General features: G+C 41.0%; 1 protein-coding gene across 1 annotated transcript in view; it reads right to left on the bottom strand.

Moving 5' to 3' along the window:
- Positions 1-26,581, bottom strand: part of LOC148065655 (neuroligin-3-like) — a 38,818-nt gene that overhangs the window by 5,594 nt on the left and 6,643 nt on the right. The window contains exons 2-6 of the mRNA XM_087806981.1: positions 10,719-11,357; positions 6,985-7,038; positions 6,343-6,492; positions 4,584-4,769; positions 1,022-1,811 (exon numbers count right to left, since the gene is read on the bottom strand). Of these exons, the coding sequence (XP_087663107.1) occupies positions 1,022-1,811; positions 4,584-4,769; positions 6,343-6,492; positions 6,985-7,038; positions 10,719-11,199 (1,661 nt within the window). The 5' untranslated portion in view covers positions 11,200-11,357. The remainder of the gene's footprint in view (positions 1-1,021; positions 1,812-4,583; positions 4,770-6,342; positions 6,493-6,984; positions 7,039-10,718; positions 11,358-26,581) is intronic.

The raw sequence follows: 26,581 nt of genomic DNA, 5'->3' as shown, positions 1-26,581 counted from the left end.
CCTGACACTCCTGACACTCCTGACACTCCTGACACTCCTGACACTCCTGACACTCCTGACACGCCTGACACGCCTGACAAGCCTGACACTCCTGACACGCCTGACACGCCTGACACGCCTGACACTCCTGACACTCCTGACACTCCTGACACTCCTGACACTCCTGACACTCCTGACACTCCTGACACTCCTGACAAGCCTGACACTCCTGACACTCCTGACACGCCTGACACTCCTGACACTCCTGACACTCCTGACACTCCTGACACTCCTGACAAGCCTGACACTCCTGACACTCCTGACACGCCTGACACGCCTGACACTCCTGACACTCCTGACACTCCTGACACTCCTGACACTCCTGACACGCCTGACACACCTGACACTCCTGACACTCCTGACATTCCTGACACTCCTGACACGCCTGACACTCCTGACACGCCTGACACTCTTGACACTCCTGGCATCGTGACGGCATTATTGTTAAGAATCCCCTGAAGTCAACTCTCAGGAGCGACACCTGCCATCAGACGTACATGTAACACTGGTGTCAGCGTCAGATTATATCACTTAGAGCCACAACCAGGACGTCAGACTCTGAGCTTGACGCGTACATGTGATGACAATTAGGATAAAGCTAATTACAGGACGATGAAGAATTCACATTAATTGATAGGGACTGGAGAAGAGATTCGCGTGAGAGGTTTTGTAGGCGAACAAAGGAAGGCGAAAGATAAAGCTGAAGGAAGTGACAGCGCCGGTTCAGACGGCACTTAATTAGGAGCAGCACTTACTGGCCACAGTCTGGCGTCTGAGCTCAGCATATTAGCAAAGGGCTGAACAAGGAAGTTCGTTATCTTACGTCCAAGACTCTCGTCTAGATCGAGGAGTCAAAGGCAGCGAGTCTGCGTCACAGCAGCCCAAAGCAAACGTTTGCAGCACAAAATGATTCCCTGTTGACTTGGAATTAAATCTCAATCCATCAAATAAACACACCCCCGGTCGAGGTTCGTGGACTCACCCGCTTTTCGCAAAGTTGGTCCAGTAGGTCATGACCACGGCGCTCAGCATGATGTCATTCCTGGAGAAGTTGCAGGGGAACAGGTCGGTCGGACCCACCATCGGGATGCCGAACACGTACGGGACCTCGTCTCCGTGCGCCGAGTCCGACCACACCGGCTTCATCAGGCTCTGGCAGTGGTGGTAGAAGGCGTAGAAGTACGTGGGAGACCCGTAGCGGGCGTGAAGGTCAGCGGTCACGACTGAAGGCTCCACCCATTGGTGGTCTGTGAATAGGGCCACCAGAGTCTTCCTTCTGGTCTCGGGGTTGTCCTTGTCGGCCCAGTCGGTGTACATGAACTTGATGGTCTCCCTCAGCGTGTCCTTGCCCTCGGGGTAGCCGTACAGGCTGTCCACGAAGTCAGACACCACGAAGTCAAAGTCACTGCCGGAGACGCCGTCCTCCAAGTCCATCACGTTCTCCACGAAACGAAGGCCTTCACCTTGATTCACACCGAGCATGATGTCGTAATTCAAGAACTCCCCCTGTTCCATCAGGATCTCGGGGTCGTCCGGGATCACGTCCCCGTCGATCACAGGCCCAAACGCCACTCGGTACTGGGCCGGCTGGATGTCCTGCTCCACCAACTCTTTGGCGCTCTTCTTCTGCAGACACGAGACCATGTCCACGGTGTCCAGGACGTTGCAGCCGACCCTCTCCGCGAGCATGCGAGTGTACTTGACCGGCTGGTAGTTGACGGCCCAGCTGGACAAGGCGGACCCGCTCTGGATGATGGCTCTGTGGAACAGACCTGAGGACGGAGGCAGAGCGAGGGTTAACTCCACGTCATTAGCAGTGACTTGGTTTGGCACGAACCTTAAGGACGTCCCGTCCTCACGGATTCTTCTCGACTAATTGCTATTCTGCACTAGAAGGTCCAGACGGACCTTCACGGTCTTTCACAATCAGACCTTATATTCAGAAGCAGATGAACCTGCAGTGATGGTACCTGTGCTGGAGTCTTTACACCTTCATTTAAACCTGACATTTACGCTTGTTCACGAGTTAATTTGATAATAAAATCATTAATCAGGCAAATATTTAGACCAGATCGATCGTACTTTGTGTTTGTTTATTTTACTGTAACACTGTTGACTTTTACACCTCAATATATATCACTGTCCAGGTTTAGATGAAGTCGTTACTTTCTTTTCCTGTCATTTATCTGTGAGTGTGAGTGTGTGTGTGTGTGTGTGTGTGAGTGTGTGTGAGTGTGTGTGAGTGTGTGTGTGTGTGTGCGTGTGCGTGAGTGTGCGTGTGAGTGTGCGTGAGTGTGAGTGTGTGTGAGTGTGTGAGTGTGTGAGTGTGTGAGTGTGTGTGTGAGTGTGAGTGTGAGTGTGTGTGTGTGTGTGTGAGTGTGAGTGTGTGTGTGTGTGTGTGTGTGTGTGTGTGTGTGTGTGTGTGTGAGTGTGAGTGTGAGTGTGTGTGTGTGTGTGTGTGTGTGTGTGAGTGTGTGAGTGTGTGTGTGTGTGTGTGTGTGAGTGCGTGTGTGTGTGAGTGTGTGAGTGTGTGAGTGTGTGTGTGTGTGTGTGTGTGTCGGGGGGGCAGCGGGGTCTTCATAGCCGTCTGGAAGTCTTTGTGTTGCTGGACGTCATGAAGGGAAGTCGCCGCCGTTGATGAAGAACCAGCAGCTCCAGTGACGGACAGAAGATCCTCGACCGACTTAAACATCTTAACATCGAGTTCGTTCGTTTGAAGAAAGAATATTTTCAACATATTAACGTAAAGATAAGTTAAGACTAAATGAAGCTTCAGTAGATATTGATTTATTTATAGATCAAAAGGAATTAAAAACTTGTTTTCACGACTCATGAAAATAAACCATCAGTTCGACTCAACAAACTATAAAAATGTGTCAGAAAAGATCAAAACTTTATATTGATTTATTTATGTTTATCTTCACGTGGTCAGTATTTGAAGATGTATGTTGTGTTCTCTTAAATACTTGTGTGGATAAATACTTGTGTAAATAAATACTTGTGTGGATAAATACTTGTGTAAATAAACACTTGTGTAAATAAATACTTGTGTAAATAAACACTTGTGTAAATCAATACTTGTGTAAATAAATACTTGTGTAAATAAATACTTGTATAAATAAATACTTGTGTGGATAAATACTTGTGTGGATAAATACTTGTATAAATAAATTCTTGTGTGGATAAATACTTGTGTAAATAAATACTTGTATAAATAAATACTTGTGTAAATAAACACTTGTGTAAATAAACACTTGTGTAAATAAATACTTGTGTAAATAAATACTTGTGTAAATAAACACTTGTGTAAATCAATACTTGTGTAAATAAATACTTGTATAAATAAATACTTGTGTAAATAAACACTTGTGTAAATAAACACTTGTGTAAATCAATACTTGTGTAAATAAATACTTGTGTAAATCAATACTTGTGTAAATAAATACTTGTATAAATAAATACTTGTGTAAATAAATACTTGTGTAAATAAACACTTGTGTAAATCAATACTTGTGTAAATAAATACTTGTGTAAATCAATACTTGTGTAAATAAATACTTGTGTAAATAAACACTTGTGTAAATCAATACTTGTGTAAATAAATACTTGTGTAAATCAATACTTGTGTAAATAAATACTTGTATAAATAAATACTTGTGTAAATAAACACTTGTGTAAATAAACACTTGTGTAAATAAATACTTGTGTAAATAAATACTTGTGTAAATAAACACTTGTGTAAATCAATACTTGTGTAAATAAATACTTGTATAAATAAATACTTGTGTAAATAAACACTTGTGTAAATAAACACTTGTGTAAATCAATACTTGTGTAAATAAATACTTGTGTAAATCAATACTTGTGTAAATAAATACTTGTATAAATAAATACTTGTGTAAATAAATACTTGTGTAAATAAACACTTGTGTAAATCAATACTTGTGTAAATAAATACTTGTGTAAATCAATACTTGTGTAAATAAATACTTGTATAAATAAATACTTGTGTAAATAAACACTTGTGTAAATAAACACTTGTGTAAATAAACACTTGTGTAAATAAATACTTGTGTAAATAAACACTTGTGTAAATAAATACTTGTGTAAATAAACACTTGTGTAAATAAACACGTGTGTAAATAAATACTTGTATAAATAAATACTTGTGTAAATAAACACTTGTGTAAATAAATACTTGTATAAATAAATACTTGTATAAATAAATACTTGTGTAAATAAACACTTGTGTAAATAAATACTTGTATAAATCAATACTTGTGTAAATAAATACTTATATAATGTCAGTTTGATCAACACACTGACGACACACAAGGAAATGAAACGACCTATGAGGTCAGGGGTCGCGACCTTGTCTGACCTGAGCCAGAACAACAGTGAAGAACATCAGGCTGCAGATGATGATGGAACAGGTGAGTGTGATGAAGGTCAACTTTAGACCCTGGCTCCCTCCAGTCATGACCTTGACCTCGCAGCTGTGTCATGTGTCAATCACTATAGAGGAGTACCAGGAGTAGTCCTACCCTCGGAGTGGTGCGACAGCGTGAGCAGGCTGACGCACGAGGCTCCGATCCCGGACCCGAAGACGGTGATGCGACCCGGGTCTCCTCCGAAGTAGCCGATGTTCTTGCTGATCCAGCGAAGCGCCTGGATCTGGTCCAGCAGGCCGTAGTTGCCCTTGGCGGCCTGGTCGCCCGTGCTCAGGAACCCTGGAGAGAGACAGGTCTGAGATCTTGCTCAGGAACCCTGGAGAGAGACAGGTCTGAGATCTTGCTCAGGAACCCTGGAGAGAGACAGGTCTGAGATCTTGCTCAGGAACCCTGGAGAGAGACAGGTCTGAGATCTTGGTCAGGAACCCTGGAGGGAGACAGGTCTGAGATCTTGGTCAGGAACCCTGGAGGGAGACAGGTCTGAGATCTTGCTCAGGAACCCTGGAGAGAGACAGGTCTGAGATCTTGGTCAGGAACCCTGGAGGGAGACAGGTCTGAGATCTTGGTCCGGACCAGATGTGTCGTCTCATCACATCTGGATCCTCAGAACCTGTCGAGACTCTTTTGCTTCTCGTGTTTTTGACACTTTCAACGTCGACTCAAATGTTTTTAAAACGTCGGTAAAATATTTGAATATTTTCAAATCCAACGACATTTTAAATGTAAAGTTTTATTTTCTTATTCCAACAGTTCAAGAATAAATGTTAAAAATTCGATGTTTTTAAATGTGAAGCCGTTTAAATTCAAGGTAAGAATGTTGTCTCTGATGATCCAGTATCTCTGATCTCTGCTGCTTTATTTGATCAACATTAATCAACTAAAACGATTAAAAATATATTGTATTTAGAAAATGTGTTTCTTAATGATTAAAATTATAATATTTTAATAATTGAGTTATTATAAAACACATGTAAAAACATTCATTTATTTACAAAAACTTAATTCAATTCAAACCTTCGAACATAAACATCTTAAAATATTGGAATTATTTAATCAATTATTTCTAAAATAAGATTTATTGCTTAAAAACAAACAAAATCAATGATAAATTTTGATCTACTTTGATAGACTTAAGATAATCCATTAAAACTTGTATAAACTTGTGTCTGAGGTCGAGGGGGCAGCAGTCGAAGCAAAGACACCTAGTTGAAGTTCTTTGAGGATCTTCTGAGTCTAGAAGAATAAAATGAGATCAGAAGAAGATCTTCTGGACTCAGATCTGCTCGAAGTCAACGTTTGGTCAAAACAACTGATGGAAAAGTCAATGTTCAGGGTCTAAGGTCAGTGGAAGGTCATAATGACGGATGACTCGTAGCTCTACGTCTGAGGTATGAAACATCTCTGGATGGATCAGATCCTCAGAGGAGCTTCCAACCCGAACGTGTCGCCTCCACATGGTAGAGTCGTCGTCATGGCAACACACGTGCGAACATCACGTCATCGTTCACACTCGTCTCAGCGGCGGAAGATGAAGGTCCAGATGAAGACGGTGTGAGATGTTGGTGTGAGATGTTGGTGTGAGATGTTGGTGTGAGATGTTGGTGTGAGATGTTGGTGTGAGATGTTGGTGTGAGATGTTGGTGTGAGATGTTGGTGTGAGATGTTGGTGTGAGATGTTGATGTGAGATGTTGGTGTGAGATGTTGGTGTGAGATGTTGGTGTGAGATGTTGGTGTGAGATGTTGGTGTGAGATGTTGGTGTGAGATGTTGGTGTGAGATGTTGGTGTGAGATGTTGGTGTGAGATGTTGGTGTGAGATGTTGGTGTGAGATGTTGTGAAGACACACGCTCACCTAAGATTCCGATGCGGTAGTTGAGCGTGACGACCACCACGTTGCCGTAGCTGGCGAGCACCGAGCCGTCCATCATGTTGCCGGTGCCCTCCATGTAAGACCCCCCGTGGATGTAGACCATCACCGGCCGAGCCTCAGAGTCGCGGATGTCTGCGAGACAGAAGAACAGGTGCTGCAGTGGACAGTGGCTGCTTTATCATTTCATCCTCGTCTTTGATCCGAACAAACGCTTCACACTTGAACCACGTTGATAATTGAACCAGCAACAGGTTCTGAATCACCATCTGGATCCCAGGATTACTTGAAGGTTTTGAGTTAATAATGTTCGTCCACCAACACATTTAAACCATATCATCTGGTTTGATTGACACACGTCTGGTCCAATCGAATCTCTTAGTGCTCCACTCAGTGGGCGGAGCTTATGACACAGAAAGCGTCTCATTGGTTGATGTTGTAACTTGTGGTCCAATCAGCTGCAGCTACACTAACATGTTGGTGTGTGTAGAGTCAATAAAGTTGTTGTTATAGTAACACAAAGATCAAACATGTTACAGGAGAGTCATGTGACTGATGAACTATTGAAATGATTGACACAGAAACATGTGAATTGAATTTGATTGACAGGTGGTCAGACAGACGTACCTTCTGATATATGGATCTCGGCGTGTGAGAAGGATTTCTTCTTGTTGAGGCTCGCTGGAGGAGAAACACAACATTGAGTCAGTATTCATTTATTATTTGTGTTTGTGTTTGTGTTTGTATTTATGTTTGTGTTTGTGTTTGTGTTTGTGTTTATATTTAAATGTATGTTTGTGTTTGTATTTATATTTGCCTTTATATTTGTATTTGTATTTATATTTATATTTATATTTATATTTGTGTTTGTGTTTGTATTTAGATTTGTCTTTATATTTTCATTTTTATTTGTGTTTGTATTTATATTTGCCTTTATATTTGTTTTTATATTTGTATTTGTCTTTATATTTGTATTTCTATTATATTTATATTTATATTTATTTTTGTGTTTGTGTTTGTATTTATATTTGTCTGTACATTTGTATTTATATTTATATTTGTGTTTGTATTTGTATTTGTATTTGTATTTGTATTTGTATTTATATTTATATTTATATTTATATTTATATTTGTGTTTGTATTTGTATTTGTATTTGTATTTATATTTATATTTATATTTATATTTATATTTGTGTTTGTGTTTGTGTTTGTGTTTGTGTTTGTGTTTGTGTTTGTATTTGTGTTTGTGTTTGTGTTTGTGTTTGTATAAAACACAAAAATGTCTCCAGACCGAACCAACAGAGCAAGAGCTACTGGATCAAACTTCCAGCCAATCATGTGAATCACAGACGATCATGTGATGAAGTAGAAATAATTATTATTAAGTATAAAGTTCAATTATTGCAACATATAATTCAAGGGTTAAAATAATTCCCATAAAAGTTTCTACATCAATGATGTTCAACGTTGTGAAGACAAACTTCTGCAGGTTTGGTTAAGAATCACATGAAGTTGAACAAACATCAGAGAAAAGATAAAGTCAAAGACGCCTGAAGCTCGTCTTAAATAAACAATGAAGTCTGAAGAAGTAGAAGCTGCTGCAGTTTCATCCTGTTGAAGATACACTTGTGTAGAAACATCTTGTGTAGAAACATGTTGTGTAGAAACATCTTGTGTAGTAACATGTTGTGTAGAAACATCTTGTGTAGAAACATGTTGTGTAGAAACATGTTGTGTAGAAACATGTTGTGTAGAAACATGTTGTGTAGAAACATGTTGTGTAGAAACATGTTGTGTAGAAACATGTTGTGTAGAAACATGTTGTGTAGAAACATGTTGTGTAGAAACATGTTGTGTAGAAACATGTTGTGTAGTAACATGTTGTGTAGAAACATGTTGTGTAGAAACATGTTGTGTAGAAACATGTTGTGTAGAAACATGTTGTGTAGAAACATGTTGTGTAGAAACATGTTGTGTAGAAACATGTTGTGTAGAAACATGTTGTGTAGAAACATGTTGTGTAGAAACATGTTGTGTAGAAACATGTTGTGTAGAAACATGTTGTGTAGAAACATGTTGTGTAGAAACATGTTGTGTAGAAACATGTTGTGTAGAAACATGTTGTGTAGAAACATGTTGTGTAGAAACATGTTGTGTAGAAACATGTTGTGTAGAAACATGTTGTGTAGAAACATGTTGTGTAGAAACATGTTGTGTAGAAACATGTTGTGTAGAAACATGTTGTGTAGAAACATGTTGTGTAGAAACATGTTGTGTAGAAACATGTTGTGTAGAAACATGTTGTGTAGAAACATGTTGTGTAGAAACATGTTGTGTAGAAACATGTTGTGTAGAAACATGTTGTGTAGAAACATATTGTGTAGAAACATGTTGTGTAGAAACATGTTGTGTAGAAACATGTTGTGTAGAAACATGTTGTGTAGAAACATGTTGTGTAGAAACATGTTGTGTAGAAACATGTTGTGTAGAAACATGTTGTGTAGAAACATGTTGTGTAGAAACATGTTGTGTAGAAACATGTTGTGTAGAAACATGTTGTGTAGAAACATGTTGTGTAGAAACATGTTGTGTAGAAACATGTTGTGTAGAAACATGTTGTGTAGAAACATGTTGTGTAGAAACATGTTGTGTAGAAACATGTTGTGTAGAAACATGTTGTGTAGAAACATGTTGTGTAGAAACATGTTGTGTAGAAACATGTTGTGTAGAAACATGTTGTGTAGAAACATGTTGTGTAGAAACATGTTGTGTAGAAACATGTTGTGTAGAAACATGTTGTGTAGAAACATGTTGTGTAGAAACATGTTGTGTAGAAACATGTTGTGTAGAAACATGTTGTGTAGTAACATCTTGTGTAGAAACATGTTGTGTAGAAACATGTTGTGTAGAAACATGTTGTGTAGAAACATGTTGTGTAGAAACATGTTGTGTAGAAACATGTTGTGTAGAAACATGTTGTGTAGAAACATGTTGTGTAGAAACATGTTGTGTAGAAACATGTTGTGTAGAAACATGTTGTGTAGAAACATCTTGTGTAGAAACATGTTGTGTAGAAACATGTTGTGTAGAAACATGTTGTGTAGAAACATGTTGTGTAGAAACATGTTGTGTAGAAACATGTTGTGTAGAAACATGTTGTGTAGAAACATGTTGTGTAGAAACATGTTGTGTAGAAACATGTTGTGTAGAAACATGTTGTGTAGAAACATGTTGTGTAGAAACATGTTGTGTAGAAACATGTTGTGTAGAAACATGTTGTGTAGAAACATGTTGTGTAGAAACATGTTGTGTAGTAACATGTTGTGTAGAAACATGTTGTGTAGAAACATGTTGTGTAGAAACATGTTGTGTAGAAACATGTTGTGTAGAAACATGTTGTGTAGAAACATGTTGTGTAGAAACATGTTGTGTAGAAACATGTTGTGTAGAAACATCTTGTGTAGAAACATCTTGTGTAGAAACATCTTGTGTAGAAACATGTTGTGTAGAAACATGTTGTGTAGAAACATGTTGTGTAGAAACATCTTGTGTAGAAACATCTTGTGTAGAAACATCTTGTTCTTCGTAGAGCAACACAATCTTCAGTGGATTCACTGGAGTCACTGAGGAGGCTGCAAATGCACAACCTTTACATTCAAGTGCTAATCACAGACACACACACACACACACACACACACTCACAAGCACACACAAACTAGTACACTGTAGTACACACACACACACCTGCACACACAAACGCACACACAATCTAGTACACTCTAGTACACACAAACACACTCACAAACACACACCTGCACACACAAACGCACACACAAACTAGTACACACACTCACAAGCACACACAAACTAGTACACTGTAGTACACACACACACACCTGCACACACAAACGCACACACAATCTAGTACACTCTAGTACAATCTAGTAGACTCCAGTACACACAAACGCACTCACAAACACACACCTGCACACACAAACGCACACACAAACTAGTACACTCTAGTACACACAAACGCACTCACAAACACACACCTGCACACACAAACGCACACACAAACTAGTACACTCTAGTACACACAAACACACTCACAAACACACACCTGCACACACAAACGCACACACAATCTAGTACACTCTAGTACACACAAACGCACTCACAAACACACACCTGCACACACAAACGCACACACAAACTAGTACACACACACACAAGCACACAAACGTTACAGTCGAGCACCTTGAAGGTGTTAGATGTTAAGTGTTGAAGACGAAGACGACGAGTCGCTACATTAAAATGAACAAACATACAAGAACATGTGACTGAAGAAAAGAGTTTCTCACCGTCGTCCGTGGGCGTGTAGATGTTGAGGTACAGACAGTCCTCGCTCTGGTCCTGGATGTAGGAGGCCACGGTGTCCAGGTTGTAGGTGAACCATATGGGCATCATGATCTCCGGCGCCGTGTTGTGGATGTTCTGGGGACACACGGGCATGAAGTGGGTCGCGTTCCTCACGCCGGACCAGGAGGTCGGCTGGTCGGGCGGCATGAAGCGCTTCTCGCCCACCGGCGGGGCGGCGTACGGGACGCCCAGGTACTGGTCCACCGGCCTCAGGACCTCGCTGGGTACCGGGACCCGGAGGCCGCGAAGCTTCCCGAACTGCGTGGTCACGGTCGGGTAGAACTTCTGGCTGGTGGCCTTGGTGATGGACCAGCAGGAGCAGAGGATCCACCACAGGAGGGCGCAGTGCGTGACGCTGACTCTCTGGCGCCGGTGCGGCAGGTGCGCCGGCGCCAGGTGGTCTCGAGGTGCAGCCAGCCACATGGTCTGGCCCGGTGGGGGGGGAGGTCCTCAAACAGGTCCTCAAACAGCACGGAAGGTTAGGACCTGTTCACTCGCTCATCCCTCGCGGCAGCGACCGTCGTGTTCAGATCCAAGCGCACCTCAGCCAGGTAAGCTCCGCCCCCTCCTTCATTCCACACCTGGAAGAAGCACAGCAGGAGGTCCTCAGTCCTTGCTGGAGTGACACGTGTCAACATAAGAGATGTTCAACTCTGAAGAAACTTGAAACACCAGGAGACGATTGTGAACTTTGACCTTCTGTCACTGACTGACCCTAAAGCTCGGTCGACCTCTGAGACTTTTCTCACTGTGATTGACACGTAGATCAACTAGATCCCTCTGGATCCTTCTTAACAACATGTATGTGAACTAAACTCTGGTCTGAGACACAACCATGTGGTTCTCGGAACAAACTGATGCTGAAAGTAAGACAAACAATTTAGGTCCAGAAAGATCAGCTTCATTCAAAGTTTCATTTTGAACTTGTTTTCCAATCTGTGAGTGAGTTCCATCTGGACCGATGAAGGTTTTGAAGGATTTGACTCGTGTGGCCTCTCCCTGCTGCTGCCGCACGTCTGTTCAACGCTGGCAGAAACAAGTTGACCCGGACGCCTCGCTGGACTCTATGTTCCACTGAGGAGACCACGGTTCAGACCCGGGACCTGCTGGAGAGACTCTGACGCTGCTGCCCCCTCGACCCCAGGAACAGGTGGTCATAATGTTATGGTTCAGGTTCAGAGTGGAGCCTCAGACGCTGGTTCTCGTGGATGATGTTGCAGAAGCTCATGTATGATTCATGGTTGTTGCTTCTGTGGTGAGAGCTTGTTTCTCTGAGGTTCTTCTTGATGTTCTCTCAAGAGTCTTCACTCTGTGTCCACTTAGAAGCTCGTGAATGTTTGAAGATGAAGGTCTCGTGACATCATGAAGGTCTCGTGACATCATGAAGGTCTCGTGACATCATGAAGGTCTCGTGACATCATGAAGGTCTCGTGACATCATGAAGGTCTCGTGACATCATGAAGGTCTCGTGACATCATGAAGGTCTCGTGACATCATGAAGGTCTCGTGACGTCATGAAGGTCTTGTGACATCATGAAGGTCTCGTGACATCATGAAGGTCTCGTGACATCATGAAGGTCTCGTGACATCATGAAGGTCTCGTGACATCATGAAGGTCTCTTGACATCATGAAGGTCTCGTGACATCATGAAGGTCTCGTGACATCATGAAGGTCTCGTGACATCATGAAGGTCTCGTGACATCATGAAGGTCTTGTGACATCATGAAGGTCTCGTGACATCATGAAGGTCTCGTGACATCATGAAGGTCTCGTGACATCATGAAGGTCTCGTGACATCATGAAGGTCTCGTGACATCATGAAGGTCTCGTGACATCATGAAGGTCTCGTGACATCATGAAGGTCTCGTGACATCAAGAAGGTCTCGTGACATCATAAAGGTCTCGTGACATCATAAAGGTCTCGTGACATCATGAAGGTCTCGTGACATCATGAAGGTCTCGTGACATCATGAAGGTCTCGTGACATCATGAAGGTCTCGTGACATCATGAAGGTCTCGTGACATCATGAAGGTCTCGTGACATCATGAAGGTCTCGTGACATCATGAAGGTCTCGTGACATCATGAAGGTCTCGTGACATCATGAATATTTACACCTTCGAGACGCTTTAGCAAAAACAAGTCGAACCACGACTGGAACGAAATCGCACATGTTTGTGTAGAACATTCTTCATGTTTGTTAGATTGTCGTGAGGCGAAGATAACGTCGAGAACCTTCGCCTCTGGATGAACGTCCACCAGGACTCGTGTCTCCTCCCGTGAAGACAAGTCCTCTCAGAGGTGAGCCGGTCATCAGGGGGAGACTCGGAGTAGAGCTCACACCTCGAGATCGTCTCACTCTCCTCTGGTTATCTGTATCCTCTCATCCTCAGTCAGTGCAGAGGACGCTCTAGAGGTCTGAAGTTGAATTGCAACATGTCCCTCAGGTCCATGTCCTGATGTTTCTACCGTCTTTGTTGTTGTTCAAGATATATTTACACGACATTAATGGTCGCGTCTCTTGTTTTGTTTGGTTTCATTTGTAGGTTGTGTAACGAAGGTTTTCTGGTTCTGGTGTGTCTAGAACCTCATTGTTCAGGTTCCACTGGGAGGAGACCACGGGTCGGACGCAGGAGAAACAAGTGTGTGATCCAAGTAAACATGTGATGGAAACAGGAAGATCATCTCAGAACAACCAGAGCTGAAGACAACGTGAAATGTTCCTGGTGCAGAAGAAGAGAAGGAACATCTGAGCAGCGAGAACATGGAGAACGTGTCAAATCTATTGTTTGTTCTGAAGAGACTTATGTAACCTTTGATGGTTTGAAGATCAGTCACAGACCTTTGAGAGCGAGAACGTTGAAGTGTGTGTTCTCCTCACACTATTGTTAACCACACACGGTCACAGTGACGGTGAACTGGGACCAAATTGGAGTTTTCAGTCACGAAGATGTTGGTTTTGATCGACTGAAGCTCTTTGCTGATGATGTCATGACCTTCATCTCTCACAAGACCAGTCAGTTCGAAAGAATCGATGAAGTCAATCACGATGAGACATTCTCTCGCCAGAGTAGAAACATTCCACCATATTTGTTTGTATTCTACTAAACATGTTTGTATTCTCCTAAACATGTTTGTATTCTCCTAAACATGTTTGTATTCTACTAAACATGTGTGTATTCTACTGAACATGTTTGTATTCTACTAAACATGTTTGTATTCTACTAAACATGTGTGTATTCTCCTAAACATGTTTGTATTCTCCTAAACATGTTTGTATTCTACTAAACATGTGTGTATTCTACTGAACATGTTTGTATTCTACTAAACATGTTTGTATTCTACTAAACATGTGTGTATTCTACTAAACATGTTTGTATTCTACTAAACATGTTTGTATTCTCCTAAACATGTTTGTATTCTACTAAACATGTGTGTATTCTACTGAACATGTTTGTATTCTACTAAACATGTTTGTATTCTACTAAACATGTGTGTATTCTCCTAAACATGTTTGTATTCTACTAAACATGTGTGTATTCTACTAAACATGTTTGTATTCTACTAAACATGTTTGTATTCTACTAAACATGTTTGTATTCTACTAAACATGTGTGTATTCTCCTAAACATGTTTGTATTCTACTAAACATGTGTGTATTCTACTAAACATGTTTGTATTCTACTAAACATGTTTGTATTCTACTAAACATGTGTGTATTCTACTAAACATGTTTGTATTCTACTAAACATGTGTGTATTCTACTAAACATGTGTGTATTCTACTGAACATGTTTGTATTCTACTAAACATGTTTGTATTCTACTAAACATGTGTGTATTCTCCTAAACATGTTTGTATTCTACTAAACATGTGTGTATTCTACTAAACATGTTTGTATTCTACTAAACATGTTTGTATTCTACTAAACATGTTTGTATTCTACTAAACATGTGTGTATTCTCCTAAACATGTTTGTATTCTACTAAACATGTGTGTATTCTACTAAACATGTTTGTATTCTACTAAACATGTTTGTATTCTACTAAACATGTGTGTATTCTACTAAACATGTTTGTATTCTACTAAACATGTGTGTATTCTACTAAACATGTTTGTATTCTACTAAACATGTTTGTATTCTACTAAACATGTGTGTATTCTACTAAACATGTTTGTATTCTACTAAACATGTGTGTATTCTACTAAACATGTTTGTATTCTCCTAAACATGTTTGTATTCTACTAAACATGTGTGTATTCTACTAAACATGTTTGTATTCTACTAAACATGTGTGTATTCTACTAAACATGTTTGTATTCTACTAAACATGTTTGTATTCTACTAAACATGTGTGTATTCTACTAAACATGTTTGTATTCTACTAAACATGTTTGTATTCTACTAAACATGTGTGTATTCTACTAAACATGTTTGTATTCTACTAAACATGTTTGTATTCTACTAAACATGTTTGTATTCTACTAAACATGTTTGTATTCTACTAAACATGTTTGTATTCTACTAAACATGTGTGTATTCTACTAAACATGGGTGTATTCTCCTAAACATGTTTGAATTCTACTAAACATGTTTGTATTCTACTAAACATGTTTGTATTCTACTAAACATGTTTGTATTCTACTAAACATGTGTGTATTCTACTAAACATGTTTGTATTCTACTGAACATGTTTGTATTCTACTAAACATGTTTGTATTCTACTAAACATGTTTGTATTCTACTAAACATGTGTGTATTCTACTAAACATGGGTGTATTCTCCTAAACATGTTTGTATTCTACTAAACATGTTTGTATTCTACTAAACATGTTTGTATTCTACTAAACATGTTTGTATTCTACTAAACATGTGTGTATTCTACTAAACATGTGTGTATTCTACTAAACATGTTTATATTCTACTGAACATGTTTGTATTCTACTAAACATGTGTGTATTCTACTGAACATGTTTGTTTTCTACTAACCATGATTAGTACAGGTTAATACTCTGTGATTGGTTAATAATGTGACTGATTCTACGGATGTCGACTTTATTACGAAAGGAAACAAAAAAATTATTAATTCATGATAGATGTAAAACAACACAAATTGTATTTAACCAGTGGGTTACTATGTTGTTGTTTGTTTTATTATTAAGTATTACTTCACTCAAATATTTGTTAGTTGTTGGTTCAACTGTCGGTGATTCTTTTAAAGCAGGTCAATTATAAAAGTAACATTTTAATTCTCAACACGAGGAAGTGAACTAAAGCGTGAGAGTCGTGATTCTGGGTTCAGGTATTCGACATCTGTCCGTGGAGGATTGAACCCAGTGTGTTGTGTTTCCACTAATGAACCACTTTGTAAGCAGAACTGCTCGCGTCCTAATCCTCCGCATCCCGTTTAGCAGCAAGTATTGCTCCGACATCACTTCTGTGTCTCCTCAACGAAACAAGCTTGTTAACTTCATCAGATTTATCGAGCAGCTCGGCCTCCAGTGTTTCTAAACTCTCACTCAAACCCATAAACCTCATCAGTCGAGCCGTTCTTGCTGGAAAACAAGGAACTAATTAAGCAAAGATTAAGAACAGACGCTCGAACTGGAAACACTGGTGTCAACACTGGCATCAACACTGGCATCAACACTGGTGTCAACACTGGTGTCAACGCTGGTGTCAACACTGGTGTCAACACTGGCGTCAACACTGGCATCAACACTGGTGTCAACACTGGCGTCAACACTGGCATCAACACTGGTGTCAACACTGGCATCAACACTGGTGTCAACACTGGCATCAACACTGGCATCAACACTGGCGTCAACACTGGTGTCAACACTGGTGTCAACGCTGGTGTCAACACTGGCATCAACACTGGTGTCAACACTGGCATCAACACTGGCATCAACACTGGCATCAACACTGGCATCAACACTGGCATCAACACTGGTGTCAACACTGACATCAACACTGGTGTCAACACTGACATCAACACTGACATCAACACTGGCATCAATACTGGTGTCAACGCTGGTGTCAACACTGGCATCAACACTGGCATCAACACTGGCATCAACACTGGCATCAACACTGGCATCAACACTGGTGTCAACACTGACATCAACACTGGTGTCAACACTGGCATCAACACTGGTGTCAACACTGGTGTCAACACTGGTGTCAACACTGGCATCAACACTGGCATCAACACTGGTGTCAACACTGGCATCAACACTGGCATCAACACTGGTGTCAACACTGGCATCAACACTGGCATCAACACTGACATCAACACTGACATCAATATCGTGTCAACACTGACATCAACACTGGTGTTAACACTGGCATCAACACTGGCATCAACACTGGCATCAACACTGGCGTCAACACTGGTGTCAACACTGGCATCAACACTGGTGTCAACACTGGTGTCAACACTGGTGTCAACACTGGTGTCAACACTGGCATCAACACTGGCATCAACACTGGCATCAACACTGGTGTCAACACTGGCATCAACACTGGTGTCAACACTGGTGTCAACACTGGTGTCAACAATGGTGTCAACACTGGTGTCAACACTGGCGTCAACACTGGCATCAACACTGGTGTCAACACTGGCATCAACACTGGCATCAACACTGGCATCAACACTGGTGTCAACACTGGCATCAACACTGGCATCAACACTGGCATCAACACTGGTGTCAACACTGGCATCAACACTGGTGTCAACACTGGTGTCAACACTGGTGTCAACAATGGTGTCAACACTGGCATCAACACTGGCATCAACACTGGCATCAACACTGGTGTCAACACTGGTGTCAACAATGGTGTCAACAATGGTGTCAACACTGGCATCAACACTGGTGTCAACACTGGTGTCAACACTGGCATCAACACTGGTGTCAACACTGGTGTCAACACTGGCATCAACACTGGTGTCAACACTGGTGTCAACACTGGTGTCAACAATGGTGTCAACACTGGCATCAACACTGGCATCAACACTGGCATCAACACTGGCATCAACACTGGCATCAACACTGGCATCAACACTGGTGTCAACACTGGCATCAACACTGGCGTCAACACTGGTGTCAACACTGGTGTCAACACTGGCGTCAACACTGGTGTCAACACTGGTGTCAACACTGGCATCAACACTGGCATCAACACTGGCATCAACACTGGCATCAACACTGGTGTCAACACTGGTGTCAACACTGGCATCAACACTGGCATCAACACTGGTGTCAACACTGGTGTCAACACTGGTGTCAACACTGGCATCAACACTGGCATCAACACTGGTGTCAACACTGGTGTCAACACTGGTGTCAACACTGGCATCAACACTGGCATCAACACTGGCATCAACACTGGTGTCAACACTGGCATCAACACTGGTGTCAACACTGGTGTCAACACTGGTGTCAACACTGGCATCAACACTGGTGTCAACACTGGTGTCAACACTGGTGTCAACACTGGCATCAACACTGGTGTCAACACTGGTGTCAACACTGGTGTCAACACTGGCTTCAACACTGGTGTCAACACTGGTGTCAACACTGGTGTCAACACTGGCATCAACACTGGTGTCAACACTGGTGTACACACTGGTATCAACACTGGCATCAACACTGGTGTCAACACTGGTGTACACACTGGCATCAACACTGGCATCAACACTGGCATCAACACTGGTGTCAACACTGGCATCAACACTGGCATCAACACTGGCATCAACACTGGTGTCAACACTGGTGTCAACACTGGCATCAACACTGGCATCAACACTGGCATTAACACTGGCATCAACACTGGTGTCAACACTGGCATCAACACTGGCATCAACACTGGTGTCAACACTGGCATCAACACTGGCATCAACACTGGCATCAACACTGGTGTCAACACTGGCATCAACACTGGCATCAACACTGGCATCAACACTGGTGTCAACACTGGCATCAACACTGGCATCAACACTGGCATCAACACTGGTGTCAACACTGGCATCAACACTGGCATCAACACTGGTGTCAACACTGGCATCAACACTGGCATCAACACTGGCATCAACACTGGTGTCAACACTGGCATCAACACTGGCATCAACACTGGTGTCAACACTGGTGTCAACACTGGCATCAACACTGGCATCAACACTGGCATCAACACTGGCATCAACACTGGTGTCAACACTGGCATCAACACTGGTGTCAACACTGGCATCAACACTGGCATCAACACTGGCATCAACACTGGTGTCAGCACTGGTGTCAACACTGACATCAACACTGGCATCAACACTGGCATCAACACTGGCATCAACACTGGTGTCAACACTGGTGTCAACACTGGCATCAACACTGGCATCAACACTGGCATCAACACTGGCATCAACACTGGTGTCAACACTGGCATCAACACTGGCATCAACACTGGTGTCAACACTGGCATCAACACTGGCATCAACACTGGTGTCAACACTGGCATCAACACTGGCATCAACACTGGCATCAACACTGGTGTCAACACTGGCATCAACACTGGCATCAACACTGGCATCAACACTGGCATCAACACTGGTGTCAACACTGGCATCAACACTGGCATCAACACTGGCATCAACACTGGTGTCAACACTGGCATCAACACTGGCATCAACACTGGCATCAACACTGGCATCAACACTGGTGTCAACACTGACATCAACACTGGCATCAACACTGGCATCAACACTGGCATCAACACTGGTGTCAGCACTGGTGTCAACACTGACATCAACACTGGCATCAACACTGGCATCAACACTGGTGTCAACACTGGCATCAACACTGGCATCAACACTGGTGTCAACACTGGCATCAACACTGGTGTCAACACTGGTGTCAACACTGGTGTCAACACTGGCATCAACACTGGCATCAACACTGGTGTCAGCACTGGCATCAACACTGGCATCAACACTGGCATCAACACTGGTGTCAATGGTTCAATATAAATGTTGGTATAATATCAGAAATTACCAACAGAGCTACTGGTTCAAACTTTTATCCAATCATGAGACACACAGACGTGAAACATGATCCAGTAGCTCTGAGCTCTGTTGGTTATGTCTGGTGACTCTATTATAACAACATTTATACTGAATTTAAAAATATCTAAATAAAAAATATTGAATATTTGGTGTAACTTATATATCAAACTAAAAAAAATGAATTTGTTTATTATTTTATTAGGTTTCTTTCAACAACAAAAACTTCAACCATCAATTAAGAAAATATGAACTTACAGTTTTAACAAAAATCAAAACTTTCATAAACAACAGAATTGAACTGATTCTTTTTTTATGTCTGAAATATTATTAATTCAATGTTCTGAAGACACTGATGAACAAACACTCGTGAACTTTGAACTCTCATAACAACATTAACGATCAGAGGTGACACTGATGAACAAACACTCGTGAACTTTGACCTCTCATAACAACATTAACGATCAGAGGTGACACTGATGAACAAACACTCGTGAACTTTGACCTCTCATAACAACATTAACGATCAGAGGAGACACTGATGAACAAACATTCGTGAACTTTGACCTCTCATAACAACATTAACGATCAGAGGTGACACTGATGAACAAACACTCGTGAACTTTGACCTCTCATAACAACATTAACGATCAGAGGAGACACTGATGAACAAACACTCTTGAACTTTGACCTCTCATAACAACATTAACGATCAGCGGTGACACTGATGAACAAACACTTGTGAACTTTGACCTCTCATAACAACATTAACGATCAGAGGAGACACTGATGAACAAACACTCGTGAACTTTGACCTCTCATAACAACATTAACGATCAGAGGTGACACTGATGAACAAACACTCTTGAACTTTGACCTCTCATAACAACATTAACGATCAGAGGAGACACTGATGAACATACACTCGTGAACTTTGACCTCTCATAACAACATTAACGATCAGAGGTGACACTGATGAACAAACACTCTTGAACTTTGACCTCTCATAACAACATTAACGATCAGAGGTGACACTGATGAACAAACACTCGTGAACTTTGAACTCTCATAACAACATTAACGATCAGAGGAGACACTGATGAACAAACACTCGTGAACTTTGACCTCTCATAACAACATTAACGATCAGAGGAGACACTGATGAACAAACACTCTTGAACTTTGACCTCTCATAACAACATTAACGATCAGAGGTGACACTGATGAACAAACACTTGTGAACTTTGACCTCTCATAACAACATTAACGATCAGAGGAGACACTGATGAACAAACACTCGTGAACTTTGACCTCTCATAACAACATTAACGATCAGAGGTGACACTGATGAACAAACACTCTTGAACTTTGACCTCTCATAACAACATTAACGATCAGAGGAGACACTGATGAACATACACTCGTGAACTTTGACCTCTCATAACAACATTAACGATCAGAGGTGACACTGATGAACAAACACTCTTGAACTTTGACCTCTCATAACAACATTAACGATCAGAGGAGACACTGATGAACAAACACTCGTGAACTTTGACCTCTCATAACAACATTAACGATCAGAGGTGACAGTGATGAACAAACACTCGTGAACTTTGACCTCTCATAACAACATTAACGATCAGAGGAGACACTGATGAACATACACTCTTGAACTTTGACCTCTCATAACAACATTAACGATCAGAGGAGACACTGATGAACATACACTCTTGAACTTTGACCTCTCATAACAACATTAACGATCAGAGGAGACACTGATGAACATACACTCGTGAACTTTGACCTCTCATAACAACATTAACGATCAGAGGAGACACTGATGAACAAACACTCTTGAACTTTGACCTCTCATAACAACATTAACGATCAGAGGAGACACTGATGAACATACACTCGTGAACTTTGACCTCTCATAACAACATTAACGATCAGAGGTGACACTGATGAACAAACACTCTTGAACTTTGACCTCTCATAACAACATTAACGATCAGAGGAGACACTGATGAACAAACACTCGTGAACTTTGACCTCTCATAACAACATTAACGATCAGAGGTGACAGTGATGAACAAACACTCGTGAACTTTGACCTCTCATAACAACATTAACGATCAGAGGAGACACTGATGAACAAACACTTGTGAACTTTGACCTCTCATAACAACATTAACGATCAGAGGAGACACTGATGAACAAACACTCGTGAACTTTGACCTCTCATAACAACATTAACGATCAGAGGAGACACTGATGAACAAACACTCTTGAACTTTGACCTCTCATAACAACATTAACGATCAGAGGAGACACTGATGAACAAACACTCGTGAACTTTAACCTCTCATAACAACATTAACGATCAGAGGTGACACTGATGAACAAACACTCTTGAACTTTGACCTCTCATAACAACATTAACGATCAGAGGAGACACTGATGAACAAACACTCGTGAACTTTGACCTCTCATAACAACATTAACGATCAGAGGAGACACTGATGAACAAACACTCGTGAACTTTGACCTCTCATAACAACATTAACGATCAGAGGTGACACTGATGGACGAACACTCGTGAACTTTGACCTCTCATAACAACATTAACGATCAGAGGAGACACTGATGAACAAACACTCGTGAACTTTGAACTCTCATAACAACATTAACGATCAGAGGAGACACTGATGAACAAACACTCGTGAACTTTGAACTCTCATAACAACATTAACGATCAGAGGAGACACTGATGAACAAACACTCGTGAACTTTGACCTCTCATAACAACATTAACAATCAGAGGAGACACTGATGAACAAACACTTGTGAACTTTGACCTCTCATAACAACATTAACAATCAGAGGAGACACTGATGAACAAACACTCGTGAACTTTGACCTCTCATAACAACATTAACGATCAGAGGTGACACTGATGAACAAACACTCTTGAACTTTGACCTCTCATAACAACATTAACGATCAGAGGAGACACTGATGAACATACACTCTTGAACTTTGACCTCTCATAACAACATTAACGATCAGAGGTGACACTGATGAACAAACACTCGTGAACTTTGACCTCTCATAACAACATTAACGATCAGAGGAGACACTGATGAACAAACACTCGTGAACTTTGACCTCTCATAACAACATTAACGATCAGAGGAGACACTGATGGACGAACACTCGTGAACTTTGACCTCTCATAACAACATTAACGATCAGAGGAGACACTGATGAACAAACACTCGTGAACTTTGACCTCTCATAACAACATTAACGATCAGAGGAGACACTGATGAACGAACACTCGTGAACTTTGACCTCTCATAACAACATTAACGATCAGAGGAGACACTGATGAACAAACACTCGTGAACTTTGACCTCTCATAACAACATTAACGATCAGAGGTGACACTGATGAACAAACACTCTTGAACTTTGACCTCTCATAACAACATTAACGATCAGAGAAGACACTGATGAACAAACACTCTTGAACTTTGACCTCTCATAACAACATTAACGATCAGAGGTGACACTGATGAACAAACACTCGTGAACTTTGAACTCTCATAACAACATTAACGATCAGAGGAGACACTGATGAACAAACACTCGTGAACTTTGACCTCTCATAACAACATTAACGATCAGAGGAGACACTGATGAACAAACACTTGTGAACTTTGAACTCTCATAACAACATTAACGATCAGAGGTGACACTGATGAACAAACACTCTTGAACTTTGACCTCTCATAACAACATTAACGATCAGAGGAGACACTGATGAACGAACACTCGTGAACTTTGACCTCTCATAACAACATTAACGATCAGAGGTGACACTGATGAACAAACACTCTTGAACTTTGAACTCTCATAACAACATTAATGATCAGAGGAGACACTGATGAACAAACACTCGTGAACTTTGACCTCTCATAACAACATTAACGATCAGAGGTGACACTGATGAACAAACACTCTTGAACTTTGACCTCTCATAACAACATTAACGATCAGAGGAGACACTGATGAACAAACACTCTTGAACTTTGACCTCTCATAACAACATTAACGATCAGAGGTGACACTGATGAACAAACACTCGTGAACTTTGAACTCTCATAACAACATTAACGATCAGAGGAGACACTGATGAACAAACACTCGTGAACTTTGACCTCTCATAACAACATTAACGATCAGAGGAGACACTGATGAACAAACACTCGTGAACTTTGACCTCTCATAACAACATTAACGATCAGAGAAGACACTGATGAACAAACACTCGTGAACTTTGACCTCTCATAACAACATTAACGATCAGAGGAGACACTGATGAACAAACACTCTTGAACTTTGACCTCTCATAACAACATTAACGATCAGAGGAGACACTGATGAACAAACACTCGTGAACTTTGACCTCTCATAACAACATTAACGATCAGAGGTGACACTGATGAACAAACACTCGTGAACTTTGACCTTTCATAACAACATTAACGATCAGAGGAGACACTGATGAACAAACACTCGTGAACTTTGACCTCTCATAACAACATTAACGATCAGAGGTGACACTGATGAAGAAAAACTCGTGAACTTTGACCTCTCATAACAACATTAACGATCAGAGGTGACACTGATGAACAAACACTCGTGAACTTTGACCTCTCATAACAACATTAACGATCAGAGGAGACACTGATGAACAAACACTCTTGAACTTTGACCTCTCATAACAACATTAACGATCAGAGGTGACACTGATGAACAAACACTCGTGAACTTTGACCTCTCATAACAACATTAACGATCAGAGGTGACACTGATGAACAAACACTCTTGAACTTTGAACTCTCACAACAACATTAACGATCAGAGGAGACACTGATGAACAAACACTCGTAAACTTTGACCTCTCATAACAACATTAACGATCAGAGGAGACACTGATGAACAAACACTTGTGAACTTTGACCTCTCATAACAACATTAACGATCAGAGGAGACACTGATGAACAAACACTCTTGAACTTTGACCTCTCATAACAACATTAACGATCAGAGGTGACACTGATGAACAAACACTCGTGAACTTTGAACTCTCATAACAACATTAACGATCAGAGGAGACACTGATGAACAAACACTCTTGAACTTTGAACTCTCATAACAACATTAACGATCAGAGGAGACACTGATGCACAAACACTCGTGAACTTTGACCTCTCATAACAACATTAACAATCAGAGGAGACACTGATGAACAAACATTTGTGAACTTTGAACTCTCATAACAACATTAACGATCAGAGGTGACACTGATGAACAAACACTCGTGAACTTTGACCTCTAATAACAACATTAACGATCAGAGGTGACACTGATTGACGAACACTCGTGAACTTTGACCTCTCATAACAACATTAACGATCAGAGGAGACACTGATGAACAAACACTCGTGAACTTTGACCTCTCATAACAACATTAACGATCAGAGGTGACACTGATGAAGAAAAACTCGTGAACTTTGACCTCTCATAACAACATTAACGATCAGAGGTGACACTGATGAACAAACACTCGTGAACTTTGACCTCTCATAACAACATTAACGATCAGAGGAGACACTGATGAACAAACACTCTTGAACTTTGACCTCTCATAACAACATTAACGATCAGAGGTGACACTGATGAACAAACACTCGTGAACTTTGACCTCTCATAACAACATTAACGATCAGAGGTGACACTGATGAACAAACACTCTTGAACTTTGACCTCTCATAACAACATTAACGATCAGAGGTGACACTGATGAACAAACACTCGTGAACTTTGACCTCTCATAACAACATTAACGATCAGAGGAGACACTGATGAACAAACACTCTTGAACTTTGACCTCTCATAACAACATTAACGATCAGAGGTGACACTGATGAACAAAAACTCGTGAACTTTGAACTCTCATAACAACATTAACGATCAGAGGAGACACTGATGAACAAACACTCTTGAACTTTGAACTCTCATAACAACATTAACGATCAGAGGAGACACTGATGCACAAACACTCGTGAACTTTGACCTCTCATAACAACATTAACAATCAGAGGAGACACTGATGAACAAACATTTGTGAACTTTGAACTCTCATAACAACATTAACGATCAGAGGTGACACTTATGAACAAACACTCGTGAACTTTGACCTCTAATAACAACATTAACGATCAGAGGTGACACTGATGGACGAACACTCGTGAACTTTGAACTCTCATAACAACATTAACGATCAGAGGAGACACTGATGAACGAACACTCGTGAACTTTGAACTCTCATAACAACATTAACGATCAGAGGAGACACTGATGAACAAACACTCGTGAACTTTGACCTCTCATAACAACATTAACGATCAGAGGAGACACTGATGAACAAACACTCGTGAACTTTGACCTCTCATAACAACATTAACGATCAGAGGTGAAACTGATGGACGAACACTCGTGAACTTTGACCTCTCATAACAACATTAACGATCAGAGGTGACACTGATGAACAAACACTCGTGAACTTTGAACTCTCCTAACAACATTAACAATCAGAGGTGACACTGATTGTGACACATGTCTGTATATATGTCTGTATATATTTCTGTATATATGTCTGTATATATGTCTGTATATATTT

This window comes from Callionymus lyra, chromosome 14 (genome assembly GCF_982586985.1).
Source record: "Callionymus lyra chromosome 14, fCalLyr1.hap1.1, whole genome shotgun sequence".
Classification (NCBI taxonomy): domain Eukaryota; kingdom Metazoa; phylum Chordata; class Actinopteri; order Syngnathiformes; family Callionymidae; genus Callionymus; species Callionymus lyra.
This window is presented reverse-complemented; position numbering and strand designations above follow the sequence as displayed.